The sequence below is a fragment of the Thunnus thynnus genome, chromosome 14, assembly GCF_963924715.1.
Source record: "Thunnus thynnus chromosome 14, fThuThy2.1, whole genome shotgun sequence".
Classification (NCBI taxonomy): domain Eukaryota; kingdom Metazoa; phylum Chordata; class Actinopteri; order Scombriformes; family Scombridae; genus Thunnus; species Thunnus thynnus.
Window position 1 is genome coordinate 8,000,731 of NC_089530.1, and position 27,289 is coordinate 8,028,019.

The 27,289-nt window shown below is 41.2% G+C and overlaps 2 protein-coding genes across 14 annotated transcripts; one reads left to right on the forward strand and one right to left on the reverse strand.

Moving 5' to 3' along the window:
- mlh1 (mutL homolog 1, colon cancer, nonpolyposis type 2 (E. coli)) lies at positions 1-7,470 on the forward strand. Its single transcript, XM_067609596.1, has 19 exons — positions 1-229; positions 500-590; positions 1,171-1,269; positions 1,354-1,427; positions 1,562-1,634; positions 1,718-1,809; positions 1,916-1,958; positions 2,096-2,184; positions 2,295-2,407; positions 2,499-2,592; positions 2,672-2,825; positions 3,052-3,389; positions 4,556-4,698; positions 4,813-4,921; positions 5,014-5,077; positions 5,165-5,329; positions 5,448-5,540; positions 5,633-5,743; positions 5,915-7,470. Exons 1-19 carry the CDS (start codon positions 123-125, stop codon positions 6,068-6,070), a joined length of 2,208 nt encoding a protein of 735 aa, XP_067465697.1. The 5' UTR covers positions 1-122; the 3' UTR covers positions 6,071-7,470.
- lrrfip2 (leucine rich repeat (in FLII) interacting protein 2) lies at positions 6,894-27,132 on the reverse strand. 13 transcript variants are annotated; one of them, XM_067609582.1, is made up of 27 exons: positions 26,952-27,132; positions 25,741-25,901; positions 19,474-19,560; positions 18,946-19,005; positions 18,207-18,266; positions 18,023-18,061; positions 17,741-17,812; positions 16,801-16,848; positions 16,636-16,695; positions 16,294-16,383; positions 15,668-15,724; positions 15,216-15,269; positions 15,029-15,085; positions 14,471-14,542; positions 14,051-14,164; positions 13,558-13,599; positions 12,747-12,878; positions 12,230-12,301; positions 11,155-11,325; positions 10,977-11,069; positions 10,469-10,561; positions 9,625-9,726; positions 8,554-8,686; positions 8,189-8,359; positions 8,006-8,085; positions 7,785-7,889; positions 6,894-7,696 (listed from the first exon to the last, which is right to left on the reverse strand). In XM_067609582.1, exons 2-27 carry the CDS (start codon positions 25,828-25,830, stop codon positions 7,586-7,588), a joined length of 2,265 nt encoding a protein of 754 aa, XP_067465683.1. In that variant the 5' UTR covers positions 25,831-25,901; positions 26,952-27,132; the 3' UTR covers positions 6,894-7,585. The 13 variants fall into 13 exon arrangements, with proteins under 13 accessions (XP_067465683.1, XP_067465685.1, XP_067465684.1 ...); XM_067609584.1 differs by lacking the exon at positions 15,668-15,724; XM_067609583.1 differs by lacking the exon at positions 15,029-15,085.
- Between the last annotated feature and the right edge of the window lie 157 nt (positions 27,133-27,289).

Consider the following 27,289-nt stretch of genomic DNA (forward strand, 5'->3'; position numbering starts at 1 on the left):
CTTAGCACTGGTTGTGATGCTACATTTTGGGTTGAATATACACCTTTTTGAGGTTTTTGTTTATCTGTAGTTATTTTGTGCAGTTTAACTACCCTAAAGCTGAACGGGCAACATTGTGAAACATGGCAGGAGTTATCCGGAGGCTCGACGAGACTGTTGTCAACCGGATTGCTGCAGGAGAAGTTATCCAGCGTCCTGCCAATGCCGTCAAGGAAATGATTGAAAACTGGTAACTAACTATCCCAAGTTACATAATGCAGTCAATTTTAAAACGTGAGTTAAAGTTAGATATTAAACGACAGTCTCAAATAATCAGCAGTGGGACTAATACAGCTGACAATGTCGTGCAGTAGCTTCTGTTGTTTACATCCCGTTTGTGGCAAAGCAGCTTATTAACACTGGTTATATTAGCTGCGACACTGCGGACTGACTGAATAACTCCACCTAAAAAGCAACAGGGCTGTATAATAACTTCAATTTGTGTTTGGAAATGTTACAGTCTGGATGCCAAGTCCACCAGCATCCAGGTGACGGTGAAAGACGGCGGGCTGAAGCTCCTCCAGATTCAGGACAACGGCACCGGCATCAGGGTGCTGCACTTTATTTCTTCACAACCTTTCTGTATTTACATCGTTTAGTTACAGACTGGATGCCACAGTTGGCTTTAGTGATCTCTATTTAATCCAAATATCATACTAGAGAATACAGACAGTTGTTGCTTTATCTATTTGCTTATGGAAGGTGAAACTGAGGGATTTGTGGCAAAATCTTAATTAAAAGGTTCACTTGCTAGTTTTTAGTGAAGCTTTCAACAGTTTCTCATCTTCAGCTGTCAGTGAATCTGGCCCAGATGTAATCACATGACCTCAGAGAGTTTGACCCCTTCACAGTTGATGCTGCCACCAGTTTTGTTTTGGTATTCATTCAGTTTCATGTCCAAGGGGCCTGCCTTTACACTCATGTAATATTCACCACAGCTGTCACATGTGATGTCACACACTACTACAGCTCCCCTGCAGGGCCTGACTCAAAGAGCCATAGTGTTAAGATGATGGTTTATGGGGAAAGCTGGAGGTGTGACTCTGACAAACTGTGTGACTTCCCACGCTTTTGTAAAAGTCTGTTGGTTTCTCTGACTGACAGAGATATCCATCTTTTTTTCTGATGTAGAAAGAAGATATGGAAATTGTTTGTGAACGCTTTACCACGAGCAAACTCCAGACTTTTGAGGACCTCTCGGCTATTTCAACCTATGGATTCAGAGGAGAGGTGAGAGGAGCTGTGATCTCGCCTTCAGTAGACCAATACTGTACAAAATGTTGAAACATCTGTTGTCTGTGTACTTGTTTGCAGGCCCTTGCTAGTATAAGCCATGTTGCTCATGTGACCATAACGACAAAGACAGCTGATGCCAAGTGTGCCTACAGGTATGGTTACGTTTTAAATCGTGGCTTTCTTATCTGCTTTACTGCTTCCCTAGGAGATCAAACATGTTTATAAGGTTACCAGGATGGCCGAACTTTGAATGACGAAACAATTCTCTCATCCTGTTTCTGTGCAGAGCCAACTACAGCGATGGCAAACTAAAAGGCCCTCCTAAACCCTGTGCTGGAAACCAGGGAACACAAATCCTCGTGAGTTTGTGCACCACCTACCTCTTACAGAATGAAGTTAACGGATGTTAAGAACATTACAAGTTTTCCTGTCTTGTTTGCAGGTGGAGGACCTCTTCTATAATGTGTCCACCAGGAGGAAAGCTTTAAAAAGCCCCAGTGATGAGTACTCCAGGATTGTAGAGGTTGTCAGCAGGTCTGAGCTTTTCTCCTTGTGTCTCATGAAAGCTGCTTTTTTGATGAACATCATTTTATTTGGATAACTTCTTATCCGGATTCATGTCAAGCATGTTATTTTGCAGGTACGCCATACACAATTCAGGGAAAAGCTTTTCTGTCAAGAAGGTCTGTTCTTTTTCTTTCTTTTTAAAAAAAATAAATACTTGACTTAAGAACAAAGTTATTGCAGGACACTTTTCAAATTGCTTCAAGCACATCATTCTTTATGGTCTGTGTTAACGTCTCTCCTTTTCCTTTTCCAGCAAGGAGAGACTGTGGCAGACGTGAGGACTCTTCCCAACGCATCTGTAGTAGATAATATTCGAGGAGTTTTTGGCAATGCAGTCAGCAGGTATTAATCAACAAAGAAAAAAAATAGCTTTGATGCTTTTCAGTTACAGTATGTGACCTTTTATCATGCTTAAGGCAGACTGCATGACTGGCTTTGTGGTATGTTCCCAGGGAGCTGATCGAAGTTGGCTGCGAGGATCTGAAGCTCGCTTATAAGATGAAAGGCTACATCTCAAACGCAAACTACTCAGTCAAAAAATGCCTGCTGATCCTCTTCATCAACCGTACGTGCCGTAGAAACGTAGCTCACTGGTTAAGATGATTTAGTCTTGTTAGCACTTTGTTAAATGGAGAATGTGATGTGTGATCTCTCAGATCGTCTGGTGGAGTCGAGTGCTTTGAAGAAAGCAATCGAGACAGTTTACGCTGCATACCTGCCTAAGAACACACATCCTTTTCTTTATCTCAGGTAACTAAATGTGCATTTGTCTGTATTTTACATGGTTAAATGCCTTTCTGTATTCACTGATTCTTTCTAATTGCCACAGCTTAGAGATCGCCCCGCAGAATGTAGATGTGAACGTCCATCCCACAAAACATGAGGTGCATTTCCTGCACGAAGACAGTGTCATTGAGAGCATTCAGAAGCACATTGAGAGCAAACTGCTGGGCTCCAACTCCTCACGCACATATTTCACTCAGGTATGATATGACTGGATCACTATCTCTGTACTATCTCTGTGCTTGCATTACTACAGCAATAATTGATGAGGTCTCCATATTTTATTATGGCAACATGTTTTTGCTAAGCTTCCTCTCAGAGATGATCTGTTAGAAGTGTGACCATTTTCTTTATAAAAATATACAAGTGTCTGGACAATGCACCAGTCAGTCTATAATGACAGATACAGTTCATGTGTTTGTGCAGACGTTGCTGCCGGGCCTGTCAGTCTCAGGTGGCAGTGAGGTGAAGTCCTCCGGCGCCACAGCAGAATCCGGCGAGCGAGTCTACGCACATCAGATGGTGAGGACTGATTGTCGCGCTCAGAAGCTGGATGCCTTCCTCCAACCAAAAGAGAAGCCACCTCCTGACCCTGAACCAGCTGGTCCCGGAAGCAGGGAGGCTACGACCAAAATCGTAGAGCCACATGATGTAGAGATGGACGAGACGGATGACGCAGACCTGCTGCAGGCCCTGGATGAGGAAGAGGCAGAGGTGCCAAAAGACGACAAAGAAAGCAGCGTCAGTACTCATGACGTTCAAAGGTGAGTCCCCTCTGGCAGTGTGTGTTGGTGTGTAAAGCAGGTAAAACACTGCACAACCTTTAGTGTGTCATGTGAGTCATGAGTCATGTCAGTGCTAGTTTGTGTGGGCTGGTATTAACAGAGAATTACGCAGCATTTCCTCACATCAATTAGTAACATAATCAGTAATTATAACCTACTTCTGCAAGTCAGACCAAGTCTTGATTGTATAATTGATCCTGGGGTGTGAGCAGATCTGAACATTGACCGGCGGCAAAAGAGTTCCGTAAGAGTGTGAAGAAGAGAGAGTAAAAGTAAACATCCCTCACAAATGAAGTAGTCTTCAACTGGGTCGATCAGTAACAAAATGTTATTGACCTATAACAAATTAGCATGTGACAGTAGTTCAGTATGACAGTTTGTGTTTTTGAAAGATTAATTCAAAGTCCTACTAATCGACATTTTTTATACTAAGTGTATCATATGACTGCATGTATTTTGAAAAGCGCTGCTCACAGTGAAGAACACAACTCTTGGCAGCTTTTAACTCAGTGTTTTGGTTTTACAGCTGCACATTTACAGTACAGTTAGGCCTCACCAGCTCTCATTAACCCCGTTTTCAGCAGCTGGCAGTTATTTCCTTCAACAAAAACTCTGATAAACCCACTGTAGGCTACCTGCACAGCATCAAACAGCAGAGAGACAATGTTAATGAGCAGCTGGTGAAGACTAGCAGTTAAAGACCCAGATATAAGGAGCTGGTAAATACCAAAATCAGAAAAAGTGAGTGAATATTGGACTCATATATATAATATATATTTACCAGGTGGCTAGACACAGGACTCCAAATAATTGCCAATGTTGCTTTATGTTATCTGGATTTATACATAACTATAACTACATAAGATGACATGTTGAAGGTAAGTTTGTCAAATTGTGGATTTCTTCCACCCCCAAGTGGCCATTTTTGTATTACACACATTTTGTCATGTTGCTTTAATTAAGACAAAAATATTTGCCACTCATTACATGTGTGGTAAAATGTTTTTCACACTGTAAGCTGAGGAGTTTGTCTGATTGGACTGTATGGCTGGTTGCATGAAATAATATGAAGTAGTGAACATGCAGAGTGCACCATGTGTTGGAGATGTGACAGCGGTGTGTTTGTGTGTTTTATTATGAACCAGGAAGCGTCCCAGGAAAGAGGAGCAGCAGCAGCAGGAAAAAGAAGAGGAGGACCAGACAGCTGCAGACACGTTCAAGAGACGAGTTATCAAGCTGAACAGCATCAAAGACCTGAGAACTGAGATCACAGATAACACACACAAAGGTATGATCAAATAACAAACTCTTCCACTTCAGATTATATCATTTTAAAAGCTGAACATTAGAATAATTTTAGATCTTATTTGATCTACTCAGTCTTCCTCCTGTGTGTGTACAGGACTTCAAGAAATGCTGCAGAATCATTCATTTGTGGGCTGCGTCAATCCCCAGTGGACTCTGATCCAGCATCACACCAAACTGTACCTGCTCAACACCAGCAAACTCAGGTCAGAGCCAAAGCAAACACACATAGCTTACTTCAGTTGTTACAGTCTGTTGCTTTTTGACTCATTTCACTTCTCTTTTTTTTCTGTTGCAGCCAGGAACTTTTCAACCAAATACTGATCTATGACTTTGGGAACTTTGGTGTACTAAGACTATCTGTAAGTAATGTTGAATGTAGATTGTAAATAATCTAAATATGTTGTACAGGTTATGATTTTTTTAAATGGATAATTATGTGAATTTAGACACCTGCTCCAATTTATGAGCTGGCCATGTTGGCTCTGGACTCTGAGGAGAGCGGCTGGACAGAGGAGGATGGACCTAAAGAAGGCTTGGCTCAGTACATAGTGGACTTCCTGAAGAAGAAAGCTGAGATGCTGGAGGACTACTTTTCCATGGAAATAGACCAGGTCAGTGTACATCCACTAGTCCGAAATACTGTCTTGTACTCTAAAAACTGAAGGTTTGAGGTTAATTTTGCTGCCAGTGTATTTCTTCATCATGTTAACTAATATTTGTGCATTACAGGAAGGAAATCTGGTAGGACTGCCGTTACTGCTTGATAAGTACACTCCCATCATGGAAGGTCTTCCAATGTTCATCCTGCGCCTGGCCACTGAGGTGAAGTTCTTGTTAGTTTCTCCTCCTCCTTCCAAGACGTTTGTGGAAACACAAGCTGTATCTGAAGGCTTTTGCTTGTTGGTATTGTGCAGGTGAACTGGGACAGTGAGAAGGAGTGCTTCAGAGACTTCTGTAAGGAGTGCAGCATGTTCTACTCCATCAGGAAGCAGTACATCCTGGAGGCAGAGCCGGGGGAGGAGCAGGTGTGGAGGATCTCACATGTTCAATAACGACTTCTAACACTAAATTCTCATTCCGTAAAGTAAAAACTGTAGTTGTATCAGAATTTTAACTGCCTTTGCTTTACAATAACATAACACATTAATGAGAAAGAGCTGAATTGATGAGTGATGTGTTATATGCTCGTCTTTCAGGATGCTGAGCTGAACTCATGGCGTTGGAAAGTTGAGCATGTCATCTTCAAGGCTTTCCGAACTCTCTTCAGTCCTCCAAAGCACTTGAGCGAGGACGGCACCGTGCTGCAGATAGCTAACTTACCTGACCTCTATAAAGTGTTTGAGAGATGCTGAATCTAAATGTCAAACTTGACTGAAAAAAAAACATACATGCTGCTCTTTTATACTTGATTTATATTGTGTTGTAAATAAAATCTTTGTATGAAACGTTTTTGCAAATCATATTCCATGAGGAGTTTCTGTCACAGGAAACGTCTGCTCTGAATGGCCTATCTATATGTGCCAAGCCTTCACATGGTTTTCTAAAAGTAAGACTCAGGACATGCAGCCAGGAAAAATCGAATTGGGTCATGAGTCCCATAACGATGCCTAAAATGTGGCAGCACACTCGGCTTAACTTTTATTACATCTACATTTCCCCTGTCAGTCTGAGACGCGTGTGCAGAGCGGAGGGATCAGAGCTCAGCGTGAAGGAAAATTAACACCTGCAGTAGTGTTTCCAAATACCTCTGGGACAATTACAAGTTTGTAACGCCTGTATAAGCCTGGAAAATTAAATTCTACGGCTATTCCAGATTTTCCACGAGTAAAGGAAACCTGCAAAACTGTATTTCCATGATCTATACTCTGGCATAGAAATCCCTAACTATGCCTCTATCTTTATTCCAGTCACAGAATAACTTATCTGGAAATAAACTTAAGGATAAAGAGGCAAACTCCAGATTTGAAGAGGCAAAACATGGCCTTCACTTTTCCGACAGGGATTGAAAACTGCCAAAAAACAACAGTTTAAATATTCTGAAATATTACTGGGTATTAACTTTGGAAAACTATCAACAACAATAGTCATACCTCATATTTTTACTATACTGATTAAAACACAGCATGTAAACAACTGCAAAACGGCATCACGGAAAGATACACATTGTATAAACAGTTCTGTAAATTACACATTTATTTTCAAGAAATCTTAAATATTTGAAACATTTCAATGAAACCGCAGCAGACACAGTTGGTTCTATATATTTTCAAACAATGACTGCACCTTTTTAAATACATCATTCTGTACCTGTTAAAACGATTATTGTTTCGTTGAGCAGTGCAGATCCCCAGTCTCCTTGTGTGAAAAGGCACTTCACTGTGTGAGGGAAGCTGGGAAAGTGCGGGGCCGGAGCAGCCGTGTGGGTTTAAAAGCATTATACTCATTCATGCAACTTATCAAAAAAAAACAAAAAAACAACAACAAAACTAAATACAGCCAAGCACCCAGCCAGAGAGAAAATCTTGTGGATAACATGATGTAGTACAAAGCTCTGAAAAATTAAGTAGTGACTAGAGAAATTTCCTCAGATGTATCTCCCAGCAACTTTACAGTTTTATTAGTTAAGTTTCTGAGTCATTTCTCCAAAAATACCGGCGGTTTGCCAGACAAAACCAACGTCTGCCTTAAAAAAAAAAAAAGACAGTTCCGTTTTTTTTGCCTGTGCTACAAGTTTTGTAAGTGTTTTTGGTAAGCTACAAATCTTAAAGTGTTACAGCTGAAAAAAAGGAAATGTGCTCCAGACACAATATGGCAGTCAGAGGTCTGAGGTGCGAGTTTAAGGGCTTCTGTGGTGATGCTGCCTTGCCTCACTGCTGTGACAGAAGGGCGTTCCTGTTGGCCTTCATCTTTTCAAGGCGCTTTACTAGGTGGTTGTTGGTCATCTCCATCTCCTCGATCTTGTCTAGAGCTGTGCGCAGCTGTGTGGGGGAAAAAAAGAGGGAAGATGTTAACATCCAGCCTGCTCGTGATTCTCACTGTAAATACAACTTATGTTTGTATCTTTACCTCTCTTTGAAGTTTCCGTTTTTCTGCTTTTAGCTCATCTTCTATTTTCTCTGAGTTGTCTGCTGATGCTTTGTACCTGGAAACTTGCCCTTCAAGTCTGCTAATCTGAAAATAAACACAAAAGGAGAACAAACTGGTGACTTAGTGCTCTCAAACTGATCTCTGTGTATCATGTTTCTGTAATTTAATGTGAAATATTTAGTTTTTTCTCTTCAACTTACATTTTGTTCCATTGTACCTATTTCCTGTTCCGCCTTAGAAAGCTTGAACTTGTATTCACTAATCTGTCTGTTGGAATCTCCTAAAGAGAAAAAACAGATATCAGCGAGTTTGTGAAAACAGATAAAAATATTAAAAAGATCATTTCATGTGTGTGTAGATACAAACTTGTAAGATCAACTTACTCTGCATCTCAATAAGGTGTAGGTCTGTACCGTTTTCAATCCTCTCCCCGTCTGTGTACGCACTGTCCATCTTTGAGTGTTTCTGTCTCTCCTCCTCCATCTGATTCTTCAGCTTTCTGATCTGAGCCAACAGCTCATCCTTCTCCTCTGCCAACTTCCGTAGCCTGACATCTACACAACAGCAGGAAAACACATTTAACCAGTGCAATTTACTGCAACACGCAGATGACATTAGATACATGTAAATGGAGCTTGAAGTAAAGTAAAGCTGTTCATTTAGAGTCTTCCATGACAAAAAGTTGGACTGAGGAAACAATCTGCAGCATCTCAGTTCTCTCTGGATAGAGCTCATTTCTCTGACTCACCCAGCGGGCCCTCTCCTGCAGACTCCAGCACTTGGGCGGCCTCCTGGGAGACCACAGTGATCCCTGAGGACAGAGGCTCATGGTTGACATCTCCGTTTGGTGTTCCGTCTGGGATGATGACAAGCCCATGTTTCTGTCAGGAGAGAACATAGATTACTGAGGACTTGGAGCAGGCATGCTGTTGGCAGAAAGTTCACAGTATAAAGGGTATGTAGGACACCAGTGTTTGTTTTTCATGTTACTACCCCCTCCATTGCCATTACAGGGCCAAACAAACCAACAGTTGGCTGCTATTGATAGACACAGCTGTGATACTGAAAATTAAACAAATATCTTGAAAAAGTGAAGGCCATTGTAAATGACAATGATCTGTACAACAATGCTGAACAGTTAGTAGATGTTGAAATGTTGCCAGAAATTAGAGTCCCTGACAAACATGTATATATGTAGCTCATGTTGCAAATCAAAGCCTGAAGGCACAAATAGACACCTGGTCTATTCTAAAACAGGTTTTTTCTTATCACAATAACACAACTTCAAAAGGATATTCTCATTGTCTTTGAACAGGTTTATAAAAATACTTTCATATTATCTTATATCATCAGGTTTCTTCCTGATTCTTGTTTGTGCAGTTCTTTGTACAACAGCTCTTTACCATTTTAGCAGTTTTTGTACCACGTGACTACACGATGGCAGATGCTTACTGTTTTGTGCCACTGTGGTAAGTTACCATGGTGACTGCATGCAGCGGCTTTTACATAAAGCCACTCTATAAGCAATAAATCCACCAGTAATTTGATATAGTGTATTGTAAGTACAAATTAACATGATGGTACCCGTATGAGTTTTGCACAACCAGCAAGTAGTGAAAACATTGGCAAGAAAATAAGGAAAATGGAAAGAAAAACAAAAAGGCAGTATTAAAAAGTACAATATAGTAGCAGGTTTGATAGCATTAACTGGCCTCCAACCAAAGGGCAAAAAAAGTAGTTTTTGGCCATGACTCAATTTTTGGCCAGCGACTCATTCCTTTAAGCTTGTTTTTTTCTTGTGGGACTTCGGAAGACCTACCTCTCCTGCTTTGGCCTTCCCCTTGATGTCAGCGAGCTCATCTCTGAGCTCATCTCTCTCATTCCTAATGCAATCAAAGTACTCTTTCTGCCTCTCTAGGGCCTGGCCACACACACGAGAGAAGACAAGAAAGGAGAAGTGATAGAGGAGAAGTTGGATAGACTCTGGACAGACATGCCATGCCACATGCCACAGCACATCTTCCATGCACAAACAAGCACTGTGCACATCAAACCAACATGTAGATGTAGAAACAAACAATACACAGACGAGGACAAGGCTGCATGCTCACACGAGATGTTACTGGGAAGAGTTAAGAGGAGAGGTGGAGCACAGGGACTAATGAGAGTCTGTAAGGAGGGAGGTCATTCTGTCTGATTTTTCACTTTGTTAAAAACTACATATAACTAAAAGTATGATGCTTTCATTATTAAGGATCTGACTTCATGACCTAACAAACAAACTGATCCACAGGTGAAACATGCATGTCATGCTAGAATATATGGCTCACTTACAATAATATACATTTCTCTTTATGTTTACATCCTGATATTTTTATTTCACAGACTGTCCACTGCAAGCTTTAACACTGTGCCAGCACACTTTAACTGTTAGCTGATCTGTTACAGGATCAAACTGACAACCCTGTTATTTTGACATGCAAAAATCCAAACTGTGAATGGGTCTAGGTGGATGCTATTGCCTAAGACCTAAGGGTCTCCATCATGCAGAGACAGCACGAAAGGCAAAAGAGCTGGATGGACACTTATGTCTAAAGGCTGAAAAGCACAACCATCTCTTTGCCTCTCATAATCTGTCAGAGCACCCGTGTGGGACCTCCTACCCCAATCTTTTTGTCCTTCCAGTTTATCGTTTCCTGCAGGTCAAACACCTCTCTGGTGAGGGCATCTAACTTAGTCTGCATTCGCTGGCTCTCCTGGAGCGGTGTTGAGCAGTGACACAATACAAGATAAGAACACAAGAGGAACAATTGAATGGAACGAAGACAGAAGAAGTAAAAATGCACATAAATGAAAACACTGAAAGAGAAAGAAAGACATGGAACAAGGTGTAGAGACACTGTTTTCGAGAGGATAATGCTGGGAAAGGAATGAAAAATAATGTTCAGAGTCAGATAGGACAGTGAGACGGAGCTAAATGTCAGAAGGGACAGAGAACGAGGACCTAGAGGCAGGCCAGTGCCAATCAATCCTTATCAGGTTCCTGCAGAACTGTCTCCTCTGCAGCCTGCACAGAGGCCCCAACACCTTTCAAAGTGTTGACAGAATTGCAGTCTGATGTGGTCACACTGGCACAAACAGTTTGTTCGCCTAATGCAGGGGCAGCCATACCTCTATAAGCTCATCTCTCTGGCGGATTCCCTCTTTCAGTTCTTCTTGTTTATGCTGTAGGACTGTACACGTGTGCTTTTGCCTTTCTAGTTCCTGAAACCAGAGAGAGAACATTACAGCCACATTTTATATCATCATGCATGTTAATAAGCTTCAGAAAACATCCTTGATATTTCACCTTTGACTTGTCTTCCAGCTCCCTTTTCATCTCTGACATTTGTTCCTCCATCTCCTCTATGACATCCTTTAGTGTGTCCACTTGATAGATGAGGTTGGCTTTGTCGTTGTCCAGCTGTGCGTTTGATACCATGGCTTTCTTATACTTCTCCTCCACCTCTGCAAGTGACTCCTGGTAGGGGTGGGTGCATGTTAATGAGCAGAGTAAACTGATTAAAAGCATAGCTCACCTACATGCATCAGGTGGGCTATCTGGCATAAAAAGAATTAGTTTTTGAAGAACACGTAACACAACCAAACACACTAAAAAGTCTATTATAATTTCTAAATGTAAGATTGATTAGATGGAGGCATATTTTTTTGATGGAACTTTTTTTTAGCATAAGCCCATTTCAAACAGGCAATTTGGAACTAATCTATAAATGTGCAAGAGATGAAACTGATCACACAACATTTCTAATGCATTGAATCACTTTTAAGAGTGAAACAAGGCAACAATAGTGTGAAAAAGGGGATCTGAAAAAGAGAACTACAAGTGAACCAGGAAACAGGATAATGAAAAGAAATCTAGCCACAGTGTGTCAGCTGTATCACACTCTACCAAGAACAAGCCAGGAGTCAGGTTTGTTAGTAAACTACGATTTTCAAGAAAACGTGAAGTGTTCTTTCAAAGAGAACAAGAAGCTGCTGAAGTCAAACCAGAAGGCCATCCAACACTGTGGCAATGAAAGCCTGGGTGGGAAGAAGAGCCTCAAAATTCAAACCATGACTGTTATCTGTCAGCAGGTGGAGCATGTTACTTTTCTTCTTATAACTGTGAAACCAGCAGAATTATGGGAGTGTCTTCATTTCAGGCCACGACCAGTGAGTTGGATCAAAACAGGAAGTGCGGGAAGATCATGCAAAAGAAGGGTCGTTACGCAATTCAGACTGGGAGCACGCAAAGACACGGCTGTGGTGTTAGGAGGTACAGGAGGGGTACAGAAGGGTATGAGTGGGGAGGCAGGGAGGGTTAGTGACGCCATACTGCTCCCAGAGGACAAGAGAAGGCATGCTGTGAGCTCAAGCCCCTCTACCTTCAGCTCTTTAAGCCCTTGCATGTATCGCCCCTCTACATCCTGAATCTGGTCCTTTAGTTCATAGATATCCTGTAGAGCAGATGGAAGGAATGGTTGGGGTGAACTGGGGCATCAGAGGGGGAGGGGATTATCAAGGAGAGATAACAAAGCACCCGTGCTGCCATCTCAAAAGACAGTCCAGCTGGCATACACATGACCAGCACACCCAGATATAAGGAACAGCTTCACAGGACACATGTCACATCCAGTCCTCCCCGTGCATACATAAAGAAAAACTGTTAAAGCAGACATTGAGAACAGCAGGGAGGGCAAAATAGAGGCGATGCTGTGGGAAGTTCATATGCAGATGGAATAGATGTAAACATAAAATGCTCAAAAAAATAACATTTAAGAACTATGATAATGTGATGAAAACAAATAAAAGCTTTCTTCATATCTTGAGTACATTTTTTATGAATTAATTTTATTCAGTCAAATATATAGAAGGTGCCACTGGTTGTACCGTAGGCCTTACCCTAAGTTCACTCAGACTGGTGTCGGGGTCATAGACGCTACCGGTGTCTGCGCTGCCCCGTCGTGACGAGGTGCCACCCAGTGATGCTAGGGTGGCTGCTGAGAGGCCTGGGGTGGCACAGCGGGAAGACGGCTGGAAAACACAACATGCCACAGAACTCCAGTCAGAAAAAACACAAAAAATAGTACACACAGACACACACACAATGTGTCATTTAACACCATCATCTGACACCGCATGGCTCTTAAGTGACCCTGTCCTATTCAAATCCTCTCAGAGGGAGGCATTGTCACCATCACATGCTGAGCTGTAGCTTTGTAAACTTGATAAACTGGCTCACAACCTCCACAGGCTGTGTGTATAAAAGCCATATTGGACTTCTTTGTTGATGTGTTGTGGTGGTTACACTCGAACAATCTACTGCGATGTGGGTACTAATTTATAAGTCAGTGTACTATTTAACCTACTGACTTCTATAACAACAGATTCTTTATATGGCTTGTTCTCATGTTCTTATTCACTATGTGATAGAGAGTGAAAGTTGCAGTGAACAGAGGGTTTGCACAAAAAATAGTATTGCTAGACCACAAAACACAAATTTGTCTAGCTGTACTGTGGTCTCCACATAGCCCTGGTTTGTTTTTACATTCTTGAGGAAATCAGCCTCTGTGGGACCCTATATGTAGCTACTGGGTTTCAAAACCGAGGTACCACAACTTCTTGATGGAAACTCGATGGAAACCCATTTGGTTTTTGGTGAGGACTTATGGAAAAACAAGTAAAGTAAAATGCAAATTAACAGTGCACTCACCCGACTATAATCTGTATACTGCTTGTCACATTTTTCATCCAGCTGAAAGAAAAATAAGAAATATTATAAAATGAGATACAGACTATTTGGCGGAACATGCGTCCTTTGTGGTCATGCTCGGAGTCGTTTCCTCATCTGTAAATCAAGGAGTTAGTCTAAGAGTTATGTGAGTCGGGATAAGTGCTGCATGTTCACAGACCCTACAGAATCGACAACCAAACAAGCAATCTGAATCAATCACACTGCTCCATTTATTAAAATATACCATTTCCAAGTCCATGCTGCTACACACTGCAGCCACATCCACTTCAGCTACCTTCGTACCAATCTATTCCTTTACAAGGTGGTCAATAAACAAAAAACCATAGGCTGTGAGGTGAGTTTTGGAAACCAAATGTTACTTTTAATCATGCATCAGATATAAAATCATTCATCATTCATTGCTGCACTGCATTTCCCAGCTCACTGTTGTGAGCTTAAATTAGTCACTTACAGCGTCCAGATCTGGAATGCTCAAATCATCGAGATCAGACACAATACTGCCTCTTCGGTTGGAGCGGCTGAAATAATCAGCAGCCGACTCACTAATGTCCGAGAAGTCAGACGACTGCTTACAACACACATGGGATGAAGAACAGAAGTAGAGGAAGAGAAACAAAGAAAAGAAGAGCACCAAAAAAGTAGAAGACATCAGAGAAGAAAGAATAAAAACAATGACAGACTGTAGGAGGATTCACTTTTAGAAGACATTTAAAATTGACATATTCGGTATTAATTGCTCTTATACAGAACAATACAGTGAAATCAACAGTTGAAAAAGCTTTGATTCCTAGATCATCAACAAGTATGACTAATGTAAAAGAAACAGCATTAAACAGTGTAGATGGTGTACAGCTCAGTCCCTACAGCTCACCGCACTGTCCCTGCGGCCTCTGCGGAAGCGTTCCTGGGATATGCTGCTTACAGTGTCATCATCTGAAGAGGACTGAGAGGAATACGCGCACACACACATACACAGACATACACACAAACACACATGATGAGGAACCTCAGTAATATAGGATGGCTGAATGCCCAAGGCTTTTTCTGACACACACACTTTTTTTTTCCAAACAGCAATCCATAGATATCCAGCAGCATTCTCTACATTACACACACATTGGATCACTCCAATGACTGTAACCCTATAGTAATGCCAACCATGCAATTAGGATAATTTTGTCAAACGGACCAACTAGAAATAAGTCATATCAAATAACCTTGCAACTAATTCTTAGCTTGTACAGCACTGCAGAAGAAATTCTTAATTCACACACTTTAGCCAAGCCAGTTGGTATGGGGGATCAACAATCCCAAGAAGGAGGGAGGCCTGCTGCTTAGAGGGGGTGAAGGGGAGCCTGTTAGCAGTGGGTGTCTTGTGTGTGGTGTTAGCTGACATCATGCATGGTGGCAGTGGTTTTAGGGTGCTCACCGCAGGGCTGCTGCGAGTGGAGCTGGCTCCAGAGGAGTACCAGCTATATTCAGAGGGCTGTGGATGGGAGGAGGACAGGACACGGGATCAGCATGAAGACAGACCTCAGGTCACAGGCACAACAGTAGGCTGTGTTGTGGTGGTGACAATGCTGAAACATTCACTGAAAAGCATTCAGAAGACTTACAGCTCTTGAACTGTGGCCTGAGCCGTAAAGGCTGGTGTCGTCGTAAATAGAGGCCTGAGGGTACACGTGGGAGACAATTCAGGACTCAGCAAAACACGAGAGGGAGCATAAACCTATGAACCTACAGTAGCTAAGTAGGTTGAGGAGAAGCATTTTCTCTGGGTCATGCAGTAAGCAGAATGACAGTATTTCCAACTTGAAGTAGGCCATTTGTTTCAATGCTCTACAACATAAGCCATGGCTCCATGCAAACTCCTGCCTTATCTAACTGAAGCACAAATCCCTGGCCTCTGCCAAGTGCTCAGATTGTCAAGGAGCTAAATATAAGCAGTCCCAGCCACCCTGGGCATCCTATCAGATGTATGTGGCCACAAGAGAGGGGGAATGTCTACTCCTGAATGTAACTAAAGGCATGCAGTGAGATGCTGGCCACTCGGTGGACAGAAACTGACCATGCTGTAGCTGCGAGGCAGCCCCATGCCAATGGTGGAGGACGAGGAAGTGGTGGCCTGTCGGAGAGGAGGGGAGCAGGGAAATGTCAGTTTAGAGGACAGAGGAAAGCTGTAGCGGGAATGTGAGGTGGAGAGAGACTAAAGAGCTAAGTGCGTGGAAACAGGATGTATGTTTTGCTGACCTTGTAACACATTTAGGGCCTGCAGCCAAAAGTGTTGAGAAGTGAGGTGAGGTGAGGTGAGAATGTCCCTGTCGACTGTTTTAATGCTGGTGAAGCACCACCTTTGTCACTCAGCAAGTCATTTACATGAATTCAAATGATCATACCAACTGTTTTTACGTGGAGAGATACCTCATTCTGAAAGTACAGCTTTGACTTCCTGCACGATCACTGGGCAACACATCAGGTATACTTGGCATGTTTCTCTTTGCTTTGATGTTTTTTATGACACACAAACAATATCTGTTATTGCAGTTGTTATGTTGGCATATAAATATCCAATAAACTAGACCCTCTAGACAGGAATACACTGCTTCAACTGGCTTTAGTTTCACTGAGAGGCCTTTAACCCCATCAGCCTGTGTAAAAGGCTCAAAGTTGGACAGCACTGAGAGGAGGACCGACCCGTGGCTGATAGGTGGAAGTGGAGGGTGGAGGCGGTGGTTTGGTCTTCGTTAGGCTGGTGTAATTCCTTTTATCATGGTACAGTCCAGCCTGGAAGGGTAGCAACATAATATGACCTCAAATAAACACCGACATAACAAATTTTATCCTCAAGTGTTAGACTTCTATCTGTTTCAGATACATTCAATATCTTCATGATACTTCACAAGCAATAAATAGTGACTTATTGAGGGTTAAGTTGATCAACAGTAAATCACCACTGCAAGCTAGTGATATTAGTCTACACTGCCTCCATGCTTGAGGCTGCAACAGCAACAACAACACTAAAAGGAGTACACTGACCAGCAGGTCCTTCCTGGATGAAGTCTTTTTATGGCCATGCAGGTCATTGTACACAGAACTCTGTTCAGTCCAGAAAAAATAAGTCAAACAACTTGAATGAGACAAAGTGACTGGCAGAAAAGCATAAGGCAGTGATAAATGGATCATCAACACACGGGTACATACAGTGGAGCGGGACGTCTTGAGGGAGGAGATAGTGGAGAGGCTGTCGGACTGAAGAGACAACAGGAGTCACAAGAAATGTGATCAGAAAAAGATCAAACACCTGAGAAGCTGGTTAGCTGGTCTGCACTGACTTAATACATTTCATGTCTCACCAGCAGTACGTTAGTTGTACAATAGGTTTAATCAACCAACACAGCAACTGATCAAGCCAACTATTTATTCTTCTACACCTTGCCGAAAGCTTCAGCTGACAAACAAATCATTTGTTAATTGCACTCACCCGTTAAGATAGTTGTGTGATGTTATTAACTAAAGGAAATATGATGACGTTTAGCGTTTCTATATTGACAGGTGCAAATGGAGGGCATCAGCACTTTTGGTGCTCTAAATTGTCCTTATAAAGTCTTTAATAAAAAGAAATAATGCCTTGTGGTGTGCCTGTCATAATCCTGATGAAAAACAGCTAAAGGCAATGTCTTTTATTTTATATTTTCACTGATTTTAGCTAGTCAAATGTTGATCCATCAGTGTATTGTCAAGGTAAATGCATTTCCAGCACAATGACAGTGGAATTTAGTAGCTGAAACATTCTCACAGCAAATTTTGCTGTCAGTCAGAATCACAGACATTCAACAATGAAACAAAGCTAAATACAACATGGAAAGTAGCTAAATACAGATATGTCTTCTTCCACGTATAACTTAATGTGTGATGTACAAATCTTCCATATGACGGATGAAGGAAAGTGGAGAGATCAAGAAAGTACACTATCTTAAGACAGTTTTAAACACATCTTAAAATATGAGTTAGTTCTGCTAAGCACAATGAAGTTATTCAGAGCTAAAGTTTGCTTATATGCAGAGAATCCAGGTATTCAACCTGTTGCCAAGCCCCAAACAAATATACTGTTTGCTCTAACACACAAACACACTCAACGCACCAAAGCGCCTTTTCTACGGGAACTGGGTCGACTCTTATTAGAGCCCAAGTCACGTATAGCTGATGAGGTTGACTTCAAATACAAAACAGAGGAAGACAAACATTAGGACACATCTTCTCTAGGACAACTAAATTATGTTGAACACCACCCAATAAAAGTATTTCACCAAAATGTGTTAATTTAAAAGTGCTTTCCTGACAAGAACAATGGCTTTCACACATCAATGTGCCCCTTTGAGTGCACAGTCTTAATGATACTGGCAGGGGTGTAATATGTACGCACCCTGTAGCTGCGGACTGACATGACATCATCATCCAGCCCCTGTTGATGTGGAAACATGGAGTCACAGCAGAAAAGCAGACAAAGAGGAACATGGGTGATGAGAGATTAACAGCAGGATTAAAGGAGAAAGAAGAAAGGAAATACAGGCAGAAAAAAAGGGAGTGTGTGGGGGGGGGATACAGACCCGGTGATGACGGCTGCTGGATCTACTACTACTAGAGGCTCTGGCTTTTTCTGTGTCAGCCTGGAGTCAGGAAGGAAAGTTGGTCAGAATTACAGACTGAAAGTAAAGACGCTCAATCAAAGGGATGAAAAAGGTCAAGGCAATGCTCAACAGTTGCTATGCAAAGACCAAACCATGCAAAACAACTTCTGCCATCATGTTTATAACCAAATGCACGTCATAAACATTTACAATTTATGTTATCCCTTCGGAGTACGATGGCAAGATTAATGATATACAAGAACAGCTGACAAATTTCACATTTTTGTCTCATCTATCCTTTTAAAAAGGCAACTGGAACAACACACACTAAAAAAAAATCTCTGGTTCTCTTTAACATGTCAATAGACCAACACACTTGCAGATTAAATCCATGCAAAAGTGGTTCATTAACATTCAAAACTCTCCATCACATCTGAAGTAGCTTAAGGTTGGAGGAGTTTCACTCAACGTCCAAACCACCTTCTTGCATGCAGACTCACCCACACTAAATAAAGTCAAAGGCCAAAACAGCTCTACAAATACACACAGTCACAGATTATGGTGTCTCCAAAGCAAATACACTGCTGAGGCATATTTCCACAGTGAGGCACAGTGAGTCAAGTGTAGCTAAACGGTCAGGGTTGACTGAGGCTCAATACCCACACAACAGGCTGTGTTAGTGGAGTGAGAGTGCAGCAACACTCTCTCTCTTGCCTACCATCCACTGGTGGATCTGACCCCATTTTCTGCTGCTACTGCTAGATGAGTGGTAAGAAAGCTGGACAGAGGGAGGAAGTGCCAGGAAAAACATACAACCGTACTTCACTTAAAACTGCTGAAATGTAAAAAAAAAACTGGGTGACATTAACTTCAAGAATAGAAATTTTGGTTACATCTGTGGACATGCAGCACTTTAATTTTTCTTTCTCTGGGTGTATTTTTATATATGAGCTGTCAGATTCATCTGATTTATTTTCTTTCTGGGTTTTAAAGCCAAACAGGTCATTTGCATCAGTCTAATGGCTATGGATGAACTGCTTGTAAACACAGAGGCAGTTATTGCAGCAATCAACCAGAGTTCATGTAAAAAAAACCCAACATCATAAGGCCAATTTCCATGTTCAATCCACAGGAGATCTGTATTGTGAGCAGCAGCAGTTACTGGGAATTATACAGGCTCACTTGTTGGGTTGAATAATGGTCAGAGTCCATCTTTGCCAGTGAGGTTCATTTTAATGTTATATACCTCTTTCTGCTGCCGTTCGAGTTCCCTCATTCGAATATCCCTGGCCTCCGCCCGAGCTGCCCTCTTCGCTGCCAGCCTGGCCTCCGCCTGTAAGACACAACATGAACACACTTGTTAGCCATGAATGGAAACTTGTAAAAAAGGTGCCTTTCTCTATAGACACACCCAACAAAAAAGATGTTTTAGGTTAAAAAAAAACAACAACCAAAAACCAACATCATACAGTAAAATTTACATGAGTATATTTGGATACTCAAGTCCTTCTTTTCCTGTAAGACATAAGACACTAGAAAATGTGAACATGGGTTTATTTAATTCTTTCACAGCAGCTTAAAAGGACAGATTCACATTGTGAACTCACATGCCCATGTGTACACTGAAACAGGTTATGGTCACAGTAATTCTTCCTCCTGTCTGTACTGGCTGTCAAGAGATCCCTTCCTGATGCCTTTCCAATGTACATAAGTGATGGGGCCAAAAACCACAATCCCCATTCTCAGTAAAAACGCATCTAGACGTTCAGCTGAAGCTAATAAGAGTCTTCAGCTGTCTGGGTTAGTCTGATCAAATGTGTATCTTGCAAAGTGACAGTATTATTAGTACCACATTCCCTCTTTGTGTTTTCTCAGACAGTGTGTCCTTGCTGAGCCGCAACTGAGGGATAGTAAAAAAGTGGGAATTTAGTACTAAAAAGACTGTGACTTGTGAAGATACACACTTAAATTGTCTAATAAGCCTCACAGTAGTTTCAGCTAAACTTCTTTTTTCATTAAGACCTGTGGATTTTGTCCCTGTTCATTTTCATTAAAATCAGAGCAAGAAGTGGTTTCGTCAAGGTCAGTACAAGCATGAAGGGTGATGACTGTATCCAAAAACTATTTCAATGTACAAACAGGCATTTGAGGATTGTTTTAAGACAGTCTTGAAAAACTGTTAACCTATTTTTAGCCATTAGCAGGGCTAAAAATTACAACATTGTGGTTTATGTTTTTGATATTTCAAAAACATGAAAGATTATAAAAGTGATCAGCAACGTGCAGCATCAGAATAATGTGTTTGCAGCCTTTTCAATACTTTTCTAAAAACAACTGATTATTTAAAGGCTAACAAAAAACAACCCACACAGTTTAAGAGACATGGTGGTAACACCCCACCAGGAGTAATGCAGAACACACCAAAACAAACAATTAATTCTGCCAGGTTGATATACCAGCCAATATTATCATAGAAACTGCAGTGGAGAAATGCCAAAGACATGGTTGAGGTACTTTGGAAATAGTGATGCCATCATATTGTTTATCTACAAGAGAGCAGTTTAAGTTTTTTTTTTTCCAACTTTAAAACTCAGCTCAGTACATCTCAGTCACAATTCTTCAATGTTTCAATGCTTCAAAGTTTGAGGGATCACTATCAAAAAATACAGCTTACCCCATGTGCATATGTAAAAAAATAATATTGACTGATATATTTTTTAAACTCTTACATGTGGGGTGCGCCCCGAAAACCCACCACTGAAGACGCTTGCCACATAACCGCGACATCCGCAGTTCGATTCCGGCAGTGGGCCTTTGTCGCATGTCGTTCCCCGTCTGTCTCTCTACCAATAAAGACATAAAATGCCAGAAACTGTATAGCATAAAATCTAATCAGAGCCTACACTGTACAGCGAGCCCTAGCTGACCAGTTTGCTCAGTAAGTCACAGTTTTGTAGTCCTGTCCACAGTGAGTGCTTGGGATGCCTCGTCATCACCAACAACATGTGCTAACCATCAGTTTCAGGAAGGCTAATTTTAAGACCTCACGGGAGAGGGTACAGTATCAAGAGAAAGTGAGTCATAATAGCGTGGTTCGACTCAGTCGGTAAACATGGAGGCGATTTAGCAATATCTAATTAGCTGACCCTTATGGAGCACAAACAAGTCCACTAGGCTCAGTAAACTTTCCTGTGGGGGAAAACTGAAAGAAGTCATCACACAATTTTGCCCCCAGCTGAGTCAGAATATGAACAGCAGCTAATCTTACAGAGTACCTCAGCAGCAGAAGGAGCTAATTTAGGCAAGCCCCTACACAGCTACACAGCCCTGAGGAGACACACAGGTGACTATGTAGACTATCCTTCCATTGCGTTCATGTTACCAATTACATATTGGACATGCTCTGAAACTAAACATCCCGCTAACAAAGAATGGCACACTTGCTGATGTAGCCCAGCCTGTTATCTCTAAATAAAAGACAGTCCATAAATACTGTGTGCAATGTGTACAGTATCACACAGCAGACAAACACTGTCAGCATTCCAGCAATTTCTTATCTGCGGTGCCAGAGTAGAAGGCCTGTGGGTATTGGCTATTCCTGTTTCAATAATAGCCTGGAGCGAACAAACAATGTTTTTGTAGTAATGCTAAACAACCACCCAAATTCAGGTCCTTTTTACCTGCACATCTAGAGCTGTGTGAAAGGAAAATGTTGAATCTATTTAATGCCTCAAACCTTTTAAAAACATAAAAAAAGAGAGAAGAGTCACTTGTACCTCAGACTTGGGTGTAGTTTAACAGAGGTAACCTGTAGGCAGCTGGACAGACTATTGTCTTAGTTAAATAGGCGTGTAACAGCCATATTCTTTTATGGTGATAAGATAGCTTATCTTAACTTCCCAAGATATGAAATGAATGAAAACCATGACAGATGATAATAGTCTGTGCAAAGTTGTTGTGATGACTGAGATACAATAATGATCATTACATGAAAACACAACACAAAACTCAAATTTCATCATCACTGATGTGTGAAGTTATTGAATATTAAATCATTTGTAGTTCTTTTTCTGTGTGAATAATCTTAATAAATGTCAACAAATGATTTGTTTTCCATAACTAGATTAAAGCCAAATTGAAGACAGATGTATGTTTCAACACTGTTTTGCTAACCTACATGCCATGTGGGACATCATAACTGCTCTGTGTGATTTTGGAGCCTAACTGTCTTGGCCTAGAATGAAACACGCTTTGTACAAGGACTACAAGGAAGTAAAGTTGTGAGTGCATCAGAAGAGAGACCAAATGGGAAAGCAAGAGAGACGGCTGGCCCTGTGCTCTGCACCTGTTGAGCTGTCTGACAGTATGACCTGCTCTGCACAGCAGCACAGCTGAGCTCTCTGTCTCTGTCCTATCTATAGCCTGGCCCATCCGGCCTCAGCTCTCAGACAGCCACATCATGGGACTGGCAGAGAAACCTGAGCAGCAGAAGTTCACCATCAAACACACCTCCAGCACGTTGTGCAGTAAGATTCCAGCCATCAACCACGAGATCACCTGGAGCACTCAGACACTGAAATGTCTAAACACAGAGAGCACCAAAAACCAGCTAATACTGCACAGTGAGGGTCAAAATTGTTTATATGCATTGTCACAAAATTGCATGTGGTAGTATTAAATAAAAATAATAAATCAACTTGCATTGAAATGATAGTAGATCACCAAAACATTTTGATATTGATAGTATCAATAGATATTGATAGATTGAAGTTTTGTGAAGACATCTAGCTTCTGGGAAATTGTGATGAGCTAAACAATCAATAAAAAAAATCTTTAGGTTTTTTTCAATAATGAAAGTAAAAAATACAATATTACAATATCTAAATTGAAATGGAACTTCAAGGCTGCAAACACATATTACAATAAAATAATAAAAGACTAATAAGTGGACTAAGAACTCTCCAGATTCATTATTGTAGTCTATGGTCTAACTACAATTTGGAGGGTGCTGATATGCAGATGGAATACTGTACACATCCTGAATAATGAATAAATGCAGAATTTATTTTGCATTAGTCCCAATATATTGTATGCTGCAGGCAGCTACATTTTAACAAGTATTCAGCTTTTTGCTGAGCCAATTCAACAATATAATCAAAATCTTTGTCAAAAAGGATCAAGAAGCCAAAACAGCATACTAGGTATGTGAAAACTAACTGTAACATAGGTCCTAAAAACTGCTAGATTTGTTAAGACACATAAATAGTCAGCTTTGCAACAGGCTTGTACAGTTGCTGTAGGTGCACTAAACTGGTCTATATTATGAAAATGAATCACCTTTTGGTCTGTCTTGCAACATTAAAATTGCACTAAACTAATCAATGCTTGGTGCTTTAGGAGGTACTTTTAACAAGACAAAAACATGAAAACTCATTTTAAAAAAGGTACAGCAAATAACAGCAAATGTTAAAAGGAATGCATAATCAGGGGATGAACTTGGCTCAAACTGTCAGCCAACCCAACAGCCGCCATGTGTTCATCAGTTATTGACAGACACTTCAATGTGTGCTTTGTTCTCTCCAGCCTAAACAATCTCCTAACCAGACATGGAAAAAGAAAGTGTGACATTTTCCATTGAAATAATGACTTGTCGATATCACAAATGAAAACATGGACTATGAACTATAGCTTCTAAGAAACACACTCCCCCTACATTCAGGGGAAAGTCAATGATTGCCTTGTTCAAGCACCATTGGCTCCCTTAGATCCTAATCTGAGGGACAACAGGTATGAGATGATCTAATTCTAACACTTGGCCACCGTCATATTTGTAAAGCAAGTAGCTGGTATTCAAAAGGACTGACTGCGCCGTAATGTAAGAGGCCTCAGAACTAGGGTAGTGACAGTGCTGTCTCAAATTCACAGTCATTCTCAGCAATGATCTGTGCCAAGCATATGCATGCTATAAAACGTAAACATGCACAGACAACACGAGGCAGAAGCTGCTGTGTTATGAAGATTTGTTTGGGAGAGTGGTGATGTGCAACAAGTTAGACACTGACCCCCTGAACTCCCTGTACAGTTGATCTAATCTCTGGTTTGCTCCACAAAGAGATTCAGATTTATGACCTGACTGGGAGGGTCAGATGACTCATGTTTCTATGATCGGACTGCATGACTATAAAGAGAGCAAATGGAGCCTTGTGCTTGGTGCCCATGAATGAGGCACTGCACAGCTTTCAAACGGCACAAGCAAACCATTCTTAAAAACCGCCCAAGGCAAATGTTTATGAAGAGCTGATTTGTCCAGGGCTTAATGCCTGCCTACAAATTATTTGACTGGATCAGAAACTTTAACAGACAAAACTAGAGACAATCTGGCTATTTATATATTCCTACTAAACATGAAAAACCTTTAAACTACAAAAAAGGATCTTTGCATTTCATGTTTTAGCCAACACCATTCTGCAGGCAAAGGAATGGCAGCCCTGCTGTGGAACAAAATGGAATAATCTCAGGGCAAGTCATTACAAGCCAGGCAGCTTCCCTCCTCTGCTTGTGTTTTCTCCCCCAAATGAAAACACTACAAGTCAAGTCAATCTCTCTGTGGTCCAAACCAGCTGTCTCCACTCACTTGGGCTGAGACACAAATCAGCTAGCAGAACCTGAATATCTACACATCAGCATAAGCTTCAAAAGCCCATTTGCTGACACAACTTTGACCACCGCACTTCAAATCAACAAAACTGGTTGCATAATAGATTAAGTACACCTTTAGGTCTCTGCTCGACTAAACAGACTGACTGGTTGTTGAATGGAGAATTTTGGAAGCGTGCCTAAAGCTTAACACAAGACACATGAAATACCAATCTGTTGATGGGAGCATTAAAATCTTGTCCCCAGTATTCATCCACAGATAACAGACACTGGTGTTTGAAAGATACAAGTATAGCTTTGGAAAAACATCAAATTGACACAAACTGAGTACAAATGAAGTGCATTAAGATTTTTTTCCCCATCTATGCACTTTAGGTCTGTCTGTGTCAATGTCATAAAGTAGAAAAAGGTCCAATTAATAGATGTAAATATATGTAGTTAAAAAAAAAGTTTTCGAAAAAGAAAAAGAAAAATAAAACAATTGAAAAACATCTGGCAAACTATCAAAGTATATACATTTAATTTAGTTTGAAAGATGCTTCTTTCAGTCATGGCACAATGTCAGCCGGTTCTATTTGTACCGATAATGGTTTCAATTCAAGATCCTCTAATTTCAAAATGTGATGGTGCTGTTACCCAAATTAACTACATGCGAGACTGAGAAATCCATCTTTTACCTATGCTTGAAGAGCCCATTATACCGGATGAGGATAAACAAAAACAATGAGATGGATAAAATCACATTAGCATTGATTAAGCAATGGATGAAATGAGCAAAGTAGAGAGAGGAGAGCTAAGATTCATCCCAGTAAGCTCCAAAATGGAAATGCGGCGTGTATGTGATGGATGAACTTACCTCCCGGGCAATGCTACTCAAGGCTTCATCCTCTGCTGAGAATCGATCTTTAAGAGGGGCACGCTTTCTACCAGAGCCTTGTGTCCCCATGTTGCCTCTGCAACTGTAGCTCCACCAATTATATGCAAGGCCAGAAAATACACGAAACTGTAGGCAAGTACCTAGAGGAAAAAAAAAACAGAAGCAAAGAATTAAATGCTACAGCAACTTATTCATCTGTAAACGCAGCCAAGAGATAATTGCAATTAGATTAATCTAACTTGTGTAAATTTTTGGACTGACTCCAGTTTCAACTACATTTCATTGTGCAAGGTTTCATGCACTCTTCTCACTAACAAACCACACTCCCTATCTCCAACTTCCATTCCTCCAAAAACAGACTGTCACTCATGTATGGCACCGACAAGGGCTTTGGATAAACAGTTGTGGCTGACATGAACCAGCTTGAACTATGACATGCAGGACCACAGTAACTTTATAAATCCGTATTTGAACATAACATCATGATGAGGTCCACAAAAGCGGATGATAATGATGAGTTATATAGTTGATCTGAACTCCTGATGGTTCACTGTTAAGGCTGGCTTTTACAAGCTGGTGTAGCAGTCATCATCAACATGGTGACATGTGTTGTGATGGACATCCAGACAATTTCACACAGACAAAAAGAGCACAGCAGCTGACTGGTACACACCGGGGAGAAAACGCCTCGATCAAAGATATGTGCCCTCCTGGTAGACTTTTGGTGGTCTAAACCCCGTCGATTTACTCCAACAGTTTCCACACAATAGCAAAACTAATATTTGTGTCCCTATATTATGTCCGTTTGGGGAAAAGGAAATTAACTACCTTAGTTAACTTAACATTAACGTTTCCCCAGTGTACTGCCCTGTTAGCGTTAGCTTGCTAATTATCTTACGTTAACGGAGGGGTTACGCTAGCCAGCTCATTGGTACGCTAACTAGCATTTTGTCCTTTCGTAATTACTATTAAAAAGTTACCCTATAAAGGGTTTTTATTCAGCTCCCGCTGTAGCCAACGCTTTACAAAAACGATCCAGACAAGTCCTTTCCACAGCAGTAAATCGAAGACAATCTCTGGCAGCCAAGGCTAGCTGGATAGTTAGCAATGTGGCTAAGAGACAGTGAAAGCGACCTGGCATTTGATCCTCCCGTCTCTTATATTTCCCAACCCCAAAAATATATGGTTACCTTCGCGACTTTAAATTACCCGCGACTCTGCACAGGTGTTGTCCCTTTTCCCCTGAAGGTTTTAAGGCAAAGCCATTCGGCTTCTCTTCAGAAATTGGTAGTGTTTTTGTCCGCACTGACAGCTGTCATCAGTCCGCCTGTCCGCCGCTCTCCTCACCCACTTTCCACACTGCTTAGCTCCAAAAGGTTCCCGGATGTTGGGAAAATTTAGGGTGTGATGCTGCCTTCAAATGCAATCAGACATATCAGAATAGCAACTGATGTACCCGACTGAGAGAGTTTTTTTGTTTGTTTTTTAAACAGCCTTATTGAAACTGAAAGTATACAAGTTTACAGCA

Excerpts from the sequence above, each read along its gene's own strand:
- mlh1 (XM_067609596.1), top strand. The coding sequence starts at position 123 with ATGGCAGGAGTTATCCGGAGGCTCGACGAGACTGTTGTCAACCGGATT. Across the intron at positions 230-499 it reads AAGGAAATGATTGAAAACTG|TCTGGATGCCAAGTCCACCA; the intron begins GTAACTAACTAT and ends GAAATGTTACAG. Across the intron at positions 1,270-1,353 it reads CCTATGGATTCAGAGGAGAG|GCCCTTGCTAGTATAAGCCA; the intron begins GTGAGAGGAGCT and ends ACTTGTTTGCAG.
- lrrfip2 (XM_067609582.1), bottom strand. The coding sequence starts at position 25,830 with ATGGGGACACAAGGCTCTGGTAGAAAGCGTGCCCCTCTTAAAGATCGA. Across the intron at positions 18,267-18,945 it reads GTCAGATCCACCAGTGGATG|GCTGACACAGAAAAAGCCAG; the intron begins GTAGGCAAGAGA and ends TCCTGACTCCAG. Across the intron at positions 14,543-15,028 it reads CCACTCGCAGCAGCCCTGCG|TCCTCTTCAGATGATGACAC; the intron begins GTGAGCACCCTA and ends TATTCCTCTCAG.